We start from the raw sequence: 17,290 nt of genomic DNA, 5'->3' as shown, positions 1-17,290 counted from the left end.
TGAGAGGGAGGGAGGAAGGAAGGAAAGAATTAGAAGGGAGGAAGGGAGGAAAGAAAGAATTGAGATGGAGGGAAGGAGGGAGGGAGGAAGGAAGAGAATTGAGAGGAAGGAAGGAAAGAAGGAAAGGATTAAGACGGAGGGAGGGAGAGAGGAAGAGAATTGTGAGGGAGGAAGGAAAGAAAATGGTTGGAAGTTGAAAGTGGCTTTACTAGGAGCAAAGCTGTTGAAAGTAAAGCATGTTCAACACACAGAATCAATTTCTCCTGGCGATAGGGCTGATCTCAGGGAACGTGTTGGGAGACTAGCCCCTGAACATCAGAAATACTGTACTTTATTGGTCAAATGGGATTGGACGCACAAGGGATTCTGTCTCCGGTGCAGAAGCGGTCAGCGTACAAGCAAGCAACAGAGCAATAATAATCGTAGTACGATAGCAATAAGAGGGGGCAGTAGAGCAGTTGAGAAGGATAATAATAATAATAATAATAATAGTGCTACAGCCATCCTACAGGGGCGAATATCCTTAGAGATAAGACAGCACTGTGAGGATGAGGTGTGTAGCAGAGGGACGGCATTGGGCAGAAAACACTCCTTGGGTCTAGTTCAGTGATGGCGAACCTCTTAGAGACCGAGTGCCCCAAAAACTGGCCCTGCCCCTGCTGCACCCCCCCATACCCCACCCCGCCTGCCCACAGGACCACTCACCGCCTCCAGGGCCCGCCGCAGGCAGCCCAGCAGCACTATGGCAGCCACGCCCTTTCCCCGCGCCCTGCAGCATCAACTGCATGATGGGGTGTGTGGACATAGTCTTGTCTACGCGGCCCGGCTGCCATGTCCTTGGCTGCGCTGCTCCGTGTGGGCCACGCTCGGGGGCGACTCTCCTTCAAGGGGGCTGCTGGAGAGGAGGGGGTCGCGGGGGGAGGCAAGGCTGGAGCAACGGCACGTGTGCCTACAGCAGTGGTTCTCAACCTGTGGGTCGGGACCCCATTTAGGGTCGAACGACCATTTCACGGAGTCGCCAAACAACACAGTCTGCCATTTTTTTCCCCTCTTTTCCTTAGCTGTGCTACTCCCTTTTATTCTATTGGCTTTTGAAAGCCAATAGAATAGACTCTCTTGAACAGAGTCTAATTCTATTGGCTTTCCAAAGCCAATAGGAATTGTCCAGGCTGTCTCTGCCCTGCTGAGCCCGCCAAAAGTCCCAGTCTGCAAACGGTGCTGCACCAGTTGAGTCGTCCTCGACTTACGACCGGTTGGGGGGGTCACAGCATTAAAAAGGTTGAGAACCACTGGCCTATAGGGAGGGCTCCGAGTGCCACCTCTGGCACCCGTGCCATAGGTTCGCCACCACTGGCCCTCTAGCGCTATCTGGAAGGGAGGAGCTAAAACAATTTGTGTCCAGGATGTGACCCGAGATTTTACAGTTCCCTAAGCGATTATTTTATAATAAACTGCATCAGAATAAAGTATAACTATACTCCATAGACATCTCCAGACAGATTAAATTGCCAGATTAAAGCAACTGCCTGCGCAGCTACAGATCAGGGGTATCCAACCTTGGCAGCGTTGAGACTTGTGGACTTCCACTTCCAGAATTCCCCCGCCAGCGTATAAAGTCCCCAAGTTAAAGTTGCCGAGTTATGCAGACGATTGCTTTAGACTGGCAAGATTCTGTCTGTAGGCGAGCAGCGATTAAAAAAACAGCAACTGCTCAGCAACAACTCCGGGTGTCGCTCTTGGTTCTTTGGGCCTGACACGAATGTAAACTGCCACGCAAAATAAACAACACCTAAAACGAATGTAAGATCTAACTTTTCCTCCCTTGTCCCTCTCCCCTTATGCTTAGAAAGTTGCAACGGCCGGAATTCCTTGGAATCGCTCAAAACGTCCCGGTCTGAATCTGCTCGCCTGAAGCCACCTTTGCAGGATGACCCAGATTCCCCTCCCGGAAGCAAGGCTTTGGGGCAGGTTGAGGCGGCTTCCAGGGGTCCGGCCCTTTCCCCCCAAGATTTACCTCAGCGTAAGGGAATCCTAGAAAGCAGCCCCTCCCCATCACCCCCTCTGCATCTGGCCCAAAAGGAAGAAAGTTTTGTCCCGCTGACTGGCGAAGTAGATTACAGCTTCCTTCAGGAATTAACATTCGAGCACGCTTCCAAACGAGACTTGCCCGATGCCCCAAAAACCATCTTTGGGAGAGCTGGTCAGCTTCTTCCGGGAAAGCCGCTGATTAAAGAGAAGCGGGCAGCGGACCAGCCCAGGGTGCCAAGGGCCCACCTGATCAGCAGTTTGGATGTTCTTTGGGCCAAGTATTTGGGGCGGCAGAACCAGCAGCAGCTGAAGCCCGTCGACAGCGGCCACAGAACCGAGCTATCGCTGGTGGAACGGTTGGACCGCCTGGCCAGGCTCCTGCAGAATCCCCTTCGGCATTCCCTGGCCCTTGCCTTGGAGGATCAAAAGGACAGCCGGAAGGAGCCCAGGAGGAGAGCGCCCAGCCTCGACGGCGCTCGAGACCCAAAAATGGCGGCCAGGAAGAAAGCGGCCTCGCGGCCCGGCCTCGAAACGGCAGAGGAGGCTCCCGTTGGCCCCAGCGGCGCCTGGCCTTCCAAATCCAGGCGTCCGAAAACCGGACACGCCAAGGCTGTTGAACCCGGGGATAGAAACTGGGACCGGTCGCAGAGCCCCGAGACTGCGAGCGAGACGTCTTCCGACGTGAGGCCGGCGAGAGAGGCCAGCGTGACAACTGAGGCGACCTCCGAGTCTGAGGGGAATCGGGCAGAAACCGAAAGCGCCACGCAGACCGAGACGAGCGAGTCCGTGTCCACCATCAACACAGCCAGGTTGATCCGAGCTTTCGGGCAGGAGAGGGTGCAGGTGTCCCCCAAACTGTCCCAGCTCTACAGCACCATCGACTTGCAGAAGACTCGCTCGGAGACCTGGGCCAAGCGGGGCAAGAAGGCCAAGGGGGACGGCTACCCAAAGATGGTTCACCTAGAACAAAAAAGAAAAGAGGGTCAGGTAGGTGAATTGACGGGTGACTCGCTTCTCGCCATTCTGGGATTTACGTATTCTAGAGTCGCCTCCCCCAATCTGGGGTCCTGGCAGGCAGATAAGCCATTGTGCTTGGGGGTGCTTGGTGCTCTCTGAGCTTGGTGGATTTCTTGCAGATGTTTCATGACCCAGTTAGGTCAACATCCAGGACCTCGTCCTCCTCCTCTGCACTCCCTTCTAGCACTGATAATGTTAGCTAGTTGGGTCATGAAACGTCTGCAAGGAAACTACCAAGCTCAGAGAGCATCAAGGACTCCACAGTCGTCATCGTCGTCGTCGTCCTCCTCCACCTCCTCGTCCTCTTCCTCCTGTCTCCCCCTCCTCCTCCTCCTCCTCTTTGCAAACCCCACTCCCTTCTAGCACTGATGATGTTACCTAGTTGGGAAATGAAATGTCTGCAAGGACCCCACAGTCCTCCTCCTCCTTCTCCTCCTCTTCCTCCTCCTCCTCCTCCCTACAAACCCCACCCTCTTCTAGCACTGATGATGTTACCTAGTGGGGTAATGAAATGTCTGCAAGGACCCCACAGTCCTCCTCCTCCTTCTCCTCCTCTTCCTCCTCCTCCTCCTCCCTACAAACCCCACCCTCTTCTAGCACTGATGATGTTACCTAGTGGGGTAATGAAACGTCTGCAAGAAAACCATCAAGCTCAGAGAGCACCAAGGATCCCACAGTCGTCGTCCTCCTCCTCCCTCCCTCCCTCCCTCCCTCCCTCCCTCCCTCCCTCCCATGTGGAACCATGAATTGTAACCAGAAAACAAGCTGTTGCAATTCATTTGGTGGCACCCATCATTTCCCCTTCTCGCCTTTACCGCAAGCCGAGTAAAAATCAACTTGGTTTTCTGTTTTTGTTTTTCTGTTTTTGTAAAGAAAACATAAATGTGACAAATTTTGCAATCGCCGTTTGCTGTATTACGAAGAAAAGAATACTGTGCTTCATTGGCAGGGTGTTGAAGCAACAGCAGCCGTATTTACGTAACGCGAGATTTGGATAATTGGCTCCATTTTTTTTAAAAAAATCCTGGACAGAACGATTTCCCCCAAAGCAAGATTGATTTTTTTTCTCTCCTGAAAGAGATGTCTTCCGGCCTTTTCGTTTGCCGATCGATTATATCAATTAAGCAGGAGCAATTATTAAAGAGAACAGTTCGGCGGCCTGTTCAACACCAACGTGCACAGCTGTTCCTGGGTGGAAGCCGACCCAGGAAAAATTGGGAGGCTGCTAACATCTGTTTCTCTCCCACTGCCACCCTTTTACAAGTACTCCTCAACTTAACACCACAGCTAAGCCCCCCCCCTCTCCTCCTCCTCCTCCATGCAAGCCCCACTCTCTTCTAACATTGACGATGTTGCCTAATTGGGTCATAAAAACGACAGCAAGAAAACCACCAAGCTCAGAGAGCATCCAGGACCCCACAGTCCTCTCCCCCTCCTCCAACTCCTCCTCCTCCTCATCCCTGCAAACCCCACTCCCTTCCAGCACTGATGATGTTACCTAGTTGGGTCATGAAACATCTGCTAGAAATCAGCCAAGCTCAGAGAGCACCAAAGACCCCACAGTCGTCGTCGTCTTCCTCCTCCTCCTCTTCCTCCTTCTCCTCCTTCTTCTTCTTCTTCTTCCTCCTCCCCTCTCTTCCTCCTCCTCCTCCTCCTCCTCCTCTTCCTCCTTCTCCTCCTCCTCCTCCTCCTCCTCTTCTTCTTCTTCTTCTTCTTCTTCTTCTCCTTCTCTTCCTCCTCCTCCCGCTCCTCCTCCTCCTCTTCCTCCTTCTCCTCTTCTTCTTCCTCCCCTCTCTTCTTCCTCCTCCTCCTCCTCCTCTTCTTCTTCTTCTTCTTCTTCTTCTTCCCCTCTCCTCCTCCTCCTCCTCCTCTTCCTCCTCCTCCTCCTCCTCCTCTTCCTCCTCCTCCTCTTCTTCTTCTTCTTCTTCTTCTTCTCCTTCTTCTCTTCCTCCTCCTCCTCCTCCTCCCGCTCCTCCTCCTCCTCTTCCTCCTTCTCCTCTTCTTCTTCTTCTTCCCCTCTCTTCCTCCTCCTCCTCCTCCTCCTCTTCCTCCTCCTCCTCCTCTTCTTCTTCTTCTTCTCCTTCTTCTCTTCCTCCTCCTCCTCCTCCTCCCGCTCCTCCTCCTCCTCTTCCTCCTTCTCCTCTTCTTCTTCCTCCCCTCTCTTCTTCTTCCTCCTCCTCCTCCTCCTCCTCCTCCTCCTCTTCTTCTTCTTCTTCTTCTTCTTCTTCTTCTCCTTCTCCTTCTCCTTCTCCTTCTCTTCCTCCTCCTCCTCCTCCTCCCCTCCTCTTCCTCCTAAACTCCCGTCCCTTCTAGCACTGATAATGTTACCTAGTTAGGTCATGAAACATCTGCAAGAAATCAGCCAAGCTCAGAGAGCACCAAAGACCCCACCGTCCTCCCCCCCTCCTCCTCTCCTTCTCTTCATCCTCTGAACTTTGACCTTCTGATTCCTTTTAGGCCAGCCCCACTTTCGTCTCCTCCGATTCCGTCTCCAGCCTCAGCAGCTCTCCGGGGCCGAGCCCGGCGCTCAGCAGCAAACGGATGCTCAACAAGGCGGTTCAAGCCGGTGAGTTGCTGCGCTGCGGACTCCGGCCGTCGTTATCCGAAGCCGTGTTTTTTTTTTTTTGCAGAGCCTTTAATCCCCCACCGTTTCACCCAGGAGCGTGAAGTCGAGTTCAAAAGCCTAATAATCCCTTTTGTGCCCTGACCCTTTTCAATTCTTCCGAGTCTGCCTTCCGAGCGGAAAACTGACTCGGGGTCGAGTCGAAACCGCCTTCACAGAAGCTTCAGTTCCTCGGCTGAGCGGCTTTGAGGCTGATCCTCTCTCGGCTTCGTCTCCTTGAAATGTCGGTTCTTTTGTGTTCCGAACATAACAGCAGTGGCCAAGATTGTGGAAACCTTTTGGGAAAAGCGTACAGTAGAAATGCCACCTTTGGTTCAGTTTCCACCCATTTTTTCCTTCTCATTTCTTTATAACGGTAGCCTTGTTCCCTTAATAACACTCTTTTGCATCGCTTTCTGGGCAACCAGTCAACTCTTGGCACCGTTGCTTTAATTTTATTACGTTTTGCGAGCTCACCAAACGAAAGGACGCCCCAAAACCCAACCAACTCGATGGCGATCACATAACACACTTTTTTTTCCTCATTCTTATTTTTATTAAATTTTTTTTCCTCATCAACATATGTTAATTTTTCCAATCAACAAGTTGTCTGGAGTTTGTTAAGCTAATACATGTTCAATTCCTAATCCTTCATTCTTTCGCATAACACACTTTTGATTTAAGTCCCAAGGGTTAATCTCTGTGGGGTCCTTGGGGCCCGCTGGGCTTGGTCGTTCTTTTGCAGACATCTCATGACCCAGCTAGGTTATATCATCAACGCTAGAAGGGAGCTGAGTGGGCTCTGTTTATATACACGCGGCTTGCCCTGTCAGTGCTGGACGGAGGTTCCTTGATTAGACTGTGGTTTGTCTGGGTTGATAGTCCCTCCTACCAAGTTCCTTTAACTCCGCAAGGAAGTCCAAGACAAGAAACCCCACTCCCCTCTTTCATGGATGATGTAACCTGGTTGGGTAATGAAATGTCTGCAAGGACCCCACAATCCTCCTCCTTTCCCATCCTCCTCTCTGCAAACCCACCTCCCTTCTAGCACTGATGATGTTACCTAGCTGGGTCATGAAACGTCTGCAAGGAAACCACCCAGCTCAGAGAGCACCAAGGACCCCACAGTCTCCTCCTCCTCCTCCTCCTCCTCCTCCTCCTCCTCCTCCTCCTCCTCCTCCTCCTCCTCTTTGCAAACCCCACTCCCTTCTAGCACTGATGATGTTACCTAGTTGGGAAATGAAATGTCTGCAAGGACCCCACAGTCCTTCTCCTCCTCCTCCTCCCTGCAAACCTCACGCTCTTCTAGCACTGATGATGTTACCTAGTAGGGTAATGAAACGTCTGCAAGAAAACCACCAAGCTCAGAGAGCACCCAGGACCCCACAGTCCTCCTCCTCCTCCGCCTCCTCACCCTTCTAGCACTGATGATGTTATCTAGCTGGGTCATGAAATGTCTGCAAGAAAACTACCAAACTCAGACAACACCAAGGGACCCCACAGTCCTCCTCCTCTCCCTTTCCCTCTTCCTCCTCCTCCTCCTCCTCCTCCTTCTCTCTCTCTCTCTCTCTTTCAGTTGAAGCCGATGAGTCATAAAAGAGCCAAGGTTGGCTACCCTGGTATAGAACGATTTCCAAATTACGTTAATTACTAATAAGAGAGACGGGCATATTTATGATTGGTTCTCGTGTAACGGAGCAATTTTTGCTAAATTAAGCTTCCCGGTTTCTTTCGTGTATTGTATTTATTTAGGTTTGATTTTTCCCCTTCCAGACAAGCATTTGAGATCGTGTCTCGTCTTTCATTTCTGGGTTGAATGAATTGCCCTCCAAGCCAGCACATTCAGATAAATTTCATAATTATTAGCTGGCCTGTCAGGCTCTTTCTGAACTTCATTCTTCTGCAATACAGTCACATTTTCCCCAGCTCTTTGTAAATCTGCACTAACGGCAGCTCTTTGTTTCTGCCAAAGAGTGGGAACGAAAGATACAAATTCCGCTTTTAGATCTGCATTCAGTCACCTCCCACCGCCTTGAATAATTTTAGTGCAATTTCAGAATGCCGCACGGACAAATGGAGAAGGAAACGCAGGGTTTTTAAATTCATTTGTCCTCGACTAACGATCGCAAGGGAGCCCAGCGCTTTGTCGCTAAGTGAAGCAGTTTGTTAAAGGAGATTTGCCCCATTTTACGGCCTTTCTCACCATAGTTGTTAAGCGAAGCCTTGTGGTTAAGCAAGTCACATGGTCGTTAAGCACATCGGGCTTCCCCCAATGACTTTGCTTGCGAGAAGGTCGCAAAAGGGGGCATCACGTGACTTTGGGACACTGCGACCGTCATAAATGCGAGTCGGTTGCCAAGCGTCTGAATTGTGATCACGTGACCAAGGGAACACTGCATAAGTGTGAAAAAGGGTCACAGGTACCTTTTTTCAGTGCTTTTGTAAGTTTGGTCACTAAACAAATCGTTGTAAGCTGAGGATTAACTATAGGTGCTAACTGTTAGTTGAGAAGAGCTTTACCCCTCGGCTTTTTAGCGATAGCGAATTAGACCTTCCCGTGTGGATCTGGCCTTTTGTGCCTGACACCCTCTGGTTGATTTTTATTGTGCTTGTAGAATAGAAATAGAATGGAATAGAAAATAGGATAGGATAGGATAGAATAGTAGAATAGAATTTAGAGTAGAGTACAATAGAGTACAATAGAAATAGAATTAATAGAACAGAATAGAATACAATATAATAGAGAATAGAATAGAATAGAATAGAATAGAATAGAATAGAATAGAATAGAATAGAATAGAATAGAATAGAATAGAATAGAATAGAATAGAAAATATGGAATGGAATGGAATGGAATAAATATTGGAATATAGACTAGGCTAGGATAGGATGGGATGGGACAGGACCGGACCGGACCGGACGGGATGGGACAGAACAGAACGGAACAGAACAGAATAGAATAGAATAGAAAATATGGAATAGAATAAATATTGGAAAACAGAACAGAACACAATAGAATAGAATAGAATAGAATAGAATAGAATAGAATAGAATAGAATAGAATAGAATAGAATAGAATAGAATATGGAATGGAACAGAAAATAGAATAGAATAGAATAGAAATATAGAATAGAACAGAAAATAGAATAGAATAGAAAATAGAATAAAATATAGAATAGAACAGAAAATAGAATAGAAAATAGAATAGAATAGAAAATAGAATAGAATATAGAATAGAATAAAAATAGAACAGAAAATAGAATAGAAAATAGAATAAAATAGATAATAGAATAGAATAACAGAGGTGGAAGGGACCTTGGAGGTCATCTAGTCCAACCCTCTGCTCAGGCAGGAAACCCTATACCATTTCAGACAAATGGCTGTCCAGTCTCTTCTTAAAAACCTCCAGTAGTAGAGCATTCACAGCTTCTGGAGGCAAGCAGTTCCACTGGTTAATTGTTCTCACTGTCAGGAAGTTTTTCCTTAGTTCCAAGTTGCTTCTCTCCTTGATGAGTTTCTATCCGTTGCTTCTTGTCCTGCCTTCAGGGGCTTTGGAGAATAGCTTGACTCCCTCTTCTTTGGTGCAGCCCCTGAGATAATGGAAGGCTGCTATCCTGTCCCCCCTCGTCCTTTTCTTCATTAAACTAGACATCCCCAATTCCAGCCACTGTTCCTTATATGTTTCAGCCTCCAGTCCTTTAATCATCTTTGTTGCCCTGTTGCTAGCATTACCTTCCCTGGTTCTTCCCCCCCCCCATCCCAAAAGGGTTCCCGCAAGGCCCCTTGACCCACAGCAGCACCCAAGGTTGTCGCTGCATCGGGGGGTACAAGCTGCATTGTCCTTTGACTCCCCAGGAGACTTTGAGATTGTGAACAGCGCAACCAAGAGCAACACCCGCGATGTGGGCTTGACTTTCCCCACCCCGACCCCGAGCCAAGCCACGCTGCACGGAGGGGCTCGGAGCAGGACGGAGCAGCGGTCGGCTCAGCACGATGGGCTCTCGGCGGGAGACGAGGACCAGCCCAAGTGGCAGCCAAGCAGCATCCTGGAAGGCAAGAGGCCCAGAAGGAGCCGGTCGCAGTGGATGCAAGGTCTCTGCAAATGTGTGTGTCGTGTGTTTGTTGGGGATTGTGTCGCTTTGGGCTGCGTCGCAAAAGCCAGTGCGGTGCAGGGCCAAAGCTGCTGGACTGGAAAACCAGGCGACGGTGAGTTCTAGTTTTCAGACAGGTTGACGGGCCAGGACCGGGGATTGGCAGTGAGGGGTTCCTGCCTCTCAGCAGCCCGCGGATTCAGGCGGAAGGTTTTACGACGGGCAGCCTCGTTCTAGACCAGCGCTTTCCAACTTTGGCCCCTGATAAGAGAAGAGAAGACAAGATAAGATAACCTTTATTGTCATTTTCTTACTGTGGGCACAACGGCACACATCAAAAATGAGATTTAGTTGCCTGCTCTCAGAGTGAAACACATACATGACCCACACCTAAACATACTATGTACAGCAGACGTATAGATCCACACCCCTACATATACAAAGCAAATAAATATTAAATACTGTCCATCTTGAATACATAATGCAGTGGTTCTCAACCTTTTTAATGACGCGACCCCCAACTGGTCGTAAGTCGAGGACTACTCAACCGGTCGTAAGTCGAGGACTACTCAACTGGTGCAGCACCGTTTGCAGAATGGGACTTTTGGCGGGCTCAGCAGGGCAGAGACAGCCTGGACAATTCCTATTGGCTTTTGAAAGCCAATAGAATTAGACTCTATTCAAGAGAGTCTATTCTATTGGCTTTCGAAAGCCAATAGAATAAAAGGGAGAAGCACAGCTAAGGAAAAGGGGGGGAAAAAAATGGCGGACTGCGTTGTTTGGCGACCCCCGTGAAATGGTCGTTCGACCCCAAATGGGGTCCCGACCCCCAGGTGGAGAACCACTGACATAACGGAAGGAGGAAGCTTGAGAGTTCATAAGGTTAATGCTGTATGGGATGAAACTATGGCTGAATCTGGATGTTCTGCTTCGGATACCACAAAGCCCCCTCCTCCCAGACGTTAACAAGGAAAACAGGTCATGAAAAGGACGTGTCGTGTCCCAGACGATCTTGCGGACCCTGCTCAAGCAACGCTTCTTTGCCACATCTTGGATGGGAGGGCGGGAACTGCCAATGATCTTTTCAACTGTCCTCACCACTCTCTGCACTGCCTTCCTGTCTGAAGCAGGGATGCTTCCAAACCAGACGGTGATGCCGTATGACAGGATGCTCTCGATCGTCTCCCTGTAGAAAGTGGTCAGGACAGGGGAAGGAAGACGTGCTTTTCTCATGCGACGCAGAAAACGCAGGCGCTGCTGTGTCCACTTCGCCAGTGTCTCACTGTTGAGCGACCAAGCCAGTTAGTTGCACACCCAGCAGTTTGATGCTGGTAACCATCTCCACAGGTGAATCCTTAATGCACAGAGAGGTGTGGCTGTGCCTTCAACTCCCAGAATTCCCCAGCCAGCTATGCTCTGTCTGAAAACCTGTTGGACCTTCAGCCCGAATCCGAGGGCCGCTGAGAGGCAGAAGCCTCCCCGTCCCCCCGCCAATCCCCAGCCGTGGCCCATCAGCCATCTTGGCCAGGACCATTGAAACTCACCCCTGCTTTTCTCCTCCTCCCCCCCCTTTCTAGGAGTCTCATGGTTCGTCCCCGCAGCAGATTTCAAACCGGATCCCCTGGAAAGGGCCGGGACTGGCTTCCCGCCCCCTGGCCCTACTCCCGCGTGGTTTGAGCCCCTCCCCAGAGGAAAGCCTTGGCGAGAACCTCTTCGCGAGCAGAACTGGCCGGAACGTCTCGGGGTCCTCCAGGTGCGTCTGGCAGCTCCAGCGAGAGACGCTGAGAACGAGCCTCCCTCACCTTTGGGGCAAATGACCCTGCAGGTAAAATCCAGGCTGCTGGCTCCGTCCCCCTTCCCCGCTCCCTGCCCCCGTACTAGAGATCCCGGCGCCCAGGACCAAGCGCTGCCCCGTTGCCCCTCAGCCTAGTCATACATTCATACGGCTGGAAGGGACCAGAGAGGTCTCCAGCGCCTTAATATACAGTAGTGGCCAAAATGGTGGAAAACTTTTGGGAAAAGTGTACAGTAGAAATGCCCTCTTTGGTTATGTTTCCACCCATTTTTCTTCTAATTTCTTTATAACTGTAGCCTTGTTCGCTTAATAATATAATTTTACATCGCTTTCTGGGCGACCAGTCAACTCTTTGCACCATCGCTTTAATTTTATTAGGTTTTGCAAGCTCACTAAATGAAAGAACACCAAGAAACCCAACCGACTTGATAGCCATCACATAACACACTGACAAATGTCCTCCTCGCAGCTTCAATCCGTGACATCAATCACTGGATCCTACTGTGATCTGATTGGCTCATGGCCAAAATAAGAGGACCCCTAATTGGCTCTCTAAACCAGTGGTTCTCAACCTTTTTAATGCCGCGACCCCCAACCGGTCGTAAGTCGAGGACTACTCAACCGGTCGTAAGTCGAGGACTACTCAACCGGTCGTAAGTCGAGGACTACTCAACTGGTGCAGCACCGTTTGCAGAATGAGACTTTTGGCGGGCTCAGCAGGGCAGAGACAGCCTGGACAATTCCTATTGGCTTTTTAAGCCAATAGAATTAGACTCTATTCAAGAGAGTCTATTCTATTGGCTTTCAAAAGCCAATAGAATAAAAGGGAGTAGCACAGCTAAGGAAAAGGGGGAAAAAAATGGCGGACTGCGTTGTTTGGCGACCCCGTGAAATGGTCGTTCGACCCCAAATGGGGTCCCGACCCACAGGTTGAGAACCGCTGCTCTAAACACTCGTCCTCATTGGCTACAATCGGATGAAGGAAAGCTACCCGAGATCAACCTAAGCAAGTTGTGCTTCCTTTTTGTATTTATTTGGCTACAACGTTTCATAGAATACAGTACTGATAATTGAACAAACTTTGTTGCCTGACGTTCTTGATTAAATTATCTTTCTATTGATATATAATTTTATGGTACTACTCCAAATAAAAGTGGTGTTCTTAGCCATCCAACCTCAAAAATACACTTTTCCCAAAAGGTTTCCAGAATTTTGGCCACTGCTGCAGGTTGTCCTTGACTTAATAACAGTTTGCTTAGTGACCGTTCAAAGTTACGACCGCACTGAAAAAAGTGAGCTACCACCACTTTTCCCTCTTAGCAACTGTTGCGGCGTCCCCCGGGGACAGGAGATCAAAACTTGGATGTTGGGCAACTGGCTCATAGTTATGACGGTTGCTGTGTCCCCAGGGTCACGTGATCCGCTTTGGACAAGCGAAAGTCAGTGGGGAGGACAGATTCACTTAACAACCGTGTTACTGACTTAACGAGTGCAGTGATTCGCTTAGCAACTGTGGCCTGAAACGTCGTCAAACGGAACCAAATGAACGACTGCCTTGCTTAGCTAGGGACATTTTAAACTTTGCAGAGAGGGCTGGCAAGCACTATATGAGTCTAAGAGCTATTCTATTCTATTCTATTTTTTCTATTCTATTCTATTCTGTTCTATTTTTTCTATTCTATTCTATTCTATTCTGTTCCCTATTCTATTCTACTATTTTATTTTCTATTCTATTCTATTCTTGTTCTGTTCTATTCTGTTCTATTCTATTCTTTCTTTGTTCTATTCTATATTCTATTCTATATTGTATTCTATTCTATTCTTGTACTATTCTTGTTCTATTCTTGTTCTACTCTTGTTATATCTTGTTATATTCTATTCTATATTCTATTCTATTGTTCTGTTCTATTCTATTCTTGTTCTGTTCTGTTCTATTCTTTTCTTGTCCTATTCTATTCTATTCTATATTTTATTTCTATTTCTGTTCTATTCTATTCTATGTTCTATGTTCTATTCTATATTCTATATTCTATTCTGTTCTATTCTTGTTCTACTCTTGTTATATTTCTATTCTATATTCTATATTCTATATTCTATTCTATTCTTGTTCTACTCTTGTTATGTTTCTATTCTATTCTATTCTATTCTATTCTATTCTATTCTATTCTATTCTATTCTATTCTATTCTATTGCCATGGTGGCGCAGTGGTTAGAATGAAGTATTGCAGGCTAATTCTGCCCATAGCCAGCAGTTCAATCCAGATCTGCTCAAGGTTGACTCAGCCTTTCGTCCTTCCGAGGCCAGTAAAATGAGGACCCAGATTGTTGGGGGCAACAGGCTGACCCTGTAAACCGCTTAGGGCTGCAAAAGCACTATGAAGCGACATATTAGTCTTAAGTGTTATTGCTATTTTCGTACTTACGACCGTTGCTCCATCCCTGTAGTCACATGATCAAAATTTGGATGCTTGGCAACTGACATGCCGTTATGACAGTTGTACTTTCCCATGTGTGTGTGTGTGTGTGTGTGTGTGTGTGTGAGACATGATCACCATTTGCAAACTTCCTGCCCAGCTTCTGACAAGCCAAATGAATGTGGGGGAAGGGGAAGCATGATTCACTACAGTGATTGGCGTAACATCCGTGTCAAAAAAAAAAAAAAGTTGTAAAATGGAACAAAACCCCACTTAACAACTGCCTTGCTGAGCAGCGGAAATTTCAGACACAAATGACGGTCATAACTCAAGGACTCCGTGTGTCGTCCGTGAGACTCGACGCACAAGGATTCTCTTAACCCCAGTGACACCTTCCCATCGCACCCACCCACCCACCCCCTCCCCAGTCACCAGTTTGGAATTTAAAAAATGGAGTCCCCCTTTTTTTTTGCAGCTTTTGAACTTTTGAGCCAAAGATGGTCTAGGAATTGTTAACGGTGGGAATTTTCCCTCCCGCTTTCCCGCAGAGATCGACCCCTTCCCCAAGAAGGGCCGTGAGCTCATTTCATTTTCCCAGGGATTTTTCTTTTGCTTTTGTTTGGGATAGAGGGCTTCCCCCCCCCCTCTGCTTTGTCTCTGTCTTGCTTGTTTAAAATATTACTTATTCCCCCCCCCCCTTTTTTTTTTTTTTAAAAAAAAGAGGAGGCGATGCTTATTCCCAAGTCTGGTGTCTTTCCGGCGAGCTGTCCTGTCCGGCATCAAAGCGTTTCTTTGAAATCTCTTGAGCTTTAGGGAGGCCACGTTCTCCGCTTTGCAAAAAAATATTTCTCCTCCTCGGAGGCCTGATTTTCAAGGTGGCTTATATCATGCAGTTTTGGTCACCACAATGTAAAAAAGATGTTGAGACTCTGGAAAGAGTGCAGAGAAGAGCAACAAAGATGATTAGGGGACTGGAGGCTAAAACATATAAGGAACGGTTGCTGGAATTGGGTATGTCTAGTTTAATGAAGAGAAGGATGAGGGGGGACATGATAGCAGCGATCCAGTATCTCAGGGGCTGCCCCAAAGAAGAGGGAGTCAAGCTCTTCTCCATAACGTCTGAAGGCCGGACAAGAAGCAACGGATAGAAACTAACCAAGGAGAGAAGCAACCTAGAACTAAGGAGAAACTTCCGGACAGTTAGAACAATTAACCAGTGGAACAGCTTGCCACCAGAAATCATGGGCACTCCATCACTAGAGGTTTTTAAGAAGAGACTGGACAGCCATTTGTCAGAAATGGTATAGGGCAGTGGTGGCGAACCTATGGCACGTGTGCCAGAGGCGACATTCAGAGCCCTCTCTGGGGGCACATGCGCCATGCCCCGGAGATGGCAACCGTCCTCTTCAACCAGCCTTCCGCTAACTTGCTGAGGTCCCACGTGGTCGGATGAATCCCAGCATCCATGTGCTTGCTGGCTTCTGCGTGCCATTTGTCTGAAATGGTATAGGGTTTCCTGCCTGAGCAGGGGGTCGGACTAGATGACCTCCGAGGTCCCTTCCAACTTTATTATTACTACTATTATTATTATTATCGATCATCGCACAGTCAGCCAGATGTTCAGACTGGATTTGGCATTTTGTCTACCTATCGAGTCCTTACCCAGGACCTGGGATAGGCAGATGTAGATGTTTGATGGTATTACAGATCTCGTCGCAGGATGGAAGCAGTTCCTAGTAAGGCTGCCTTTTGCAATTGACTAATAGCGAATTTGTCAATGCCAATGGTGTTCAAGTGGTGCTCCAGTTGTTTTGGGATTGCACCCAAGGAGCCTATGACTATTGGTACTACCTTTGCTTGCTTTTGCCACAGTCTTTCTATTTCTATTTGTAGGTCTTTGTATTTTGTTATCTTCTCCAGTTCTTTCTCCTCTATTCTGCTATCTCCAGGCACTGCCACATAGCAGTTATTATTATTATTATTATTATTATTATTATTATTATTATCATCATCATCATCATCATCATCATCATCATCTTCCTCAAGTCTTAAGTGGGTTTCTTTCTCTCCCCCCTCCCCCCCTTTTCATTTCCACGCTTAGGAATCTCTCGCCGTGCACCGCCCCGATTTCATTTCCAGCTCCGGGGAACGTCTGAAGCGCCTCAGGCTGCTTGTGGAAGAAAGGAAGCTGCAGAGTGTGTTCCAGGGGGAGAGGGAAGAATTGTTTAATCCCCCCGAGGTGGTGACTTGTAGGAATGCAAGTCTTGCTAACCGAGGTACCCTCCTTCTACCCGTGAGCCGGGCTCCGAGACGCTTGCGATGTCGGTTTGCGGAAGAAATGAACGACTGTTGAGGAGGGGGAGCGGGGTTGGGGGCTGGCTGTCCTTTGGCAGCAGAAACGACGGGGGCTCCCCAAAACCCCGGTTGCTTCTGCTATAAGGGATCCTTGGTGGTCTCTGAGATGGGGGGGGGGTTTCATGCAGACGTTTCGTTGCCCAACTAGGGAACAACATCAGTGCTAGAAGGGAGTGGGGTTTGCAGGGAGGAGGAGGAGGAGAGGGAGGAGGAGGAGGAGAGGGAGGAGGAGGAGGAGGAACATCATCAGTGCTAAAAGGGAGTGGGGTTTGCAGGGAGGAGGATGAGGACTGTGGGATCCTTGGTACTCTCTGAGCTTGATAATTCTCTTACCGACCTTTCATGGCCCGACTAGGGAACAACATCAGTGCTAGAAGGGAGTGGGGTTTGTAGGGAGGAGGAGGAGGACTATGGGGTCCTTGGTGCTCTCTGAGCTGGGTGGTTTTCTTGCAGACATTTCATGACCCAACTAGGTAGCGCCATCAGCACTAGAAGGGAGGGGGTGAGGAGGAAGAGGAGGAGGGCTATAGGATCCTTGGTGCTCTCTGAGCTTGATAGTTTTTCTTACAGACATTTCATGACCCAACTAGGGAACATCATCAGTGCTAGAAGGGAGAGGGGTTTGTGGGGAGGAGGAGGAGGAGGAGGACGACAACAACAACAACAATGACTGTGGGGTCCTTGGTAGTCTCTGAGCTTGATAGTTTTTCTTACAGACGTTTCATGACCCAACTAGGGGACATCATCAGACGGGACGGTTCCACAGTGGGGATTGAAGCTTTGCCTTGGCTTCCAAAAGACACCCAAAGCTGTAGGTGGGGAAGCCCTGCTCCCCTCTTTTAGGGAAGCGCAGCCTCCTTCACCCCAAATCTTCCTTGCAAAGGGGGCGATTCTCCTAAAGTCCACCCTTTCAACGTCCTTCGGGGCTCATCTTACACTAAGGGTCTCCAAACCTGGCAACGTTTAAGACTTGTGGACTTCCAGTCCC

At 48.7% G+C, this 17,290-nt stretch overlaps 1 protein-coding gene across 1 annotated transcript in view; it reads left to right on the top strand.

Moving 5' to 3' along the window:
* ALMS1 (ALMS1 centrosome and basal body associated protein) overlaps window positions 1-17,290 on the top strand; it is a 70,990-nt gene that overhangs the window by 45,775 nt on the left and 7,925 nt on the right. Inside the window, exons 12-16 of the mRNA XM_039361757.1 lie at window positions 1,847-3,015; window positions 5,503-5,611; window positions 9,503-9,739; window positions 11,316-11,563; window positions 16,049-16,223. Of these exons, the coding sequence (XP_039217691.1) occupies window positions 1,847-3,015; window positions 5,503-5,611; window positions 9,503-9,739; window positions 11,316-11,563; window positions 16,049-16,223 (1,938 nt within the window). The remainder of the gene's footprint in view (window positions 1-1,846; window positions 3,016-5,502; window positions 5,612-9,502; window positions 9,740-11,315; window positions 11,564-16,048; window positions 16,224-17,290) is intronic.

Source organism: Crotalus tigris, unplaced genomic scaffold (genome assembly GCF_016545835.1).
Source record: "Crotalus tigris isolate CLP2741 ecotype Arizona unplaced genomic scaffold, ASM1654583v1 scf7180000019356.616467, whole genome shotgun sequence".
Taxonomy (NCBI): Eukaryota; Metazoa; Chordata; class Lepidosauria; order Squamata; family Viperidae; genus Crotalus; species Crotalus tigris.
The sequence above is the reverse complement of the archived record's forward strand: the minus strand, read 5'-3'. Positions and strand labels throughout refer to the sequence as shown.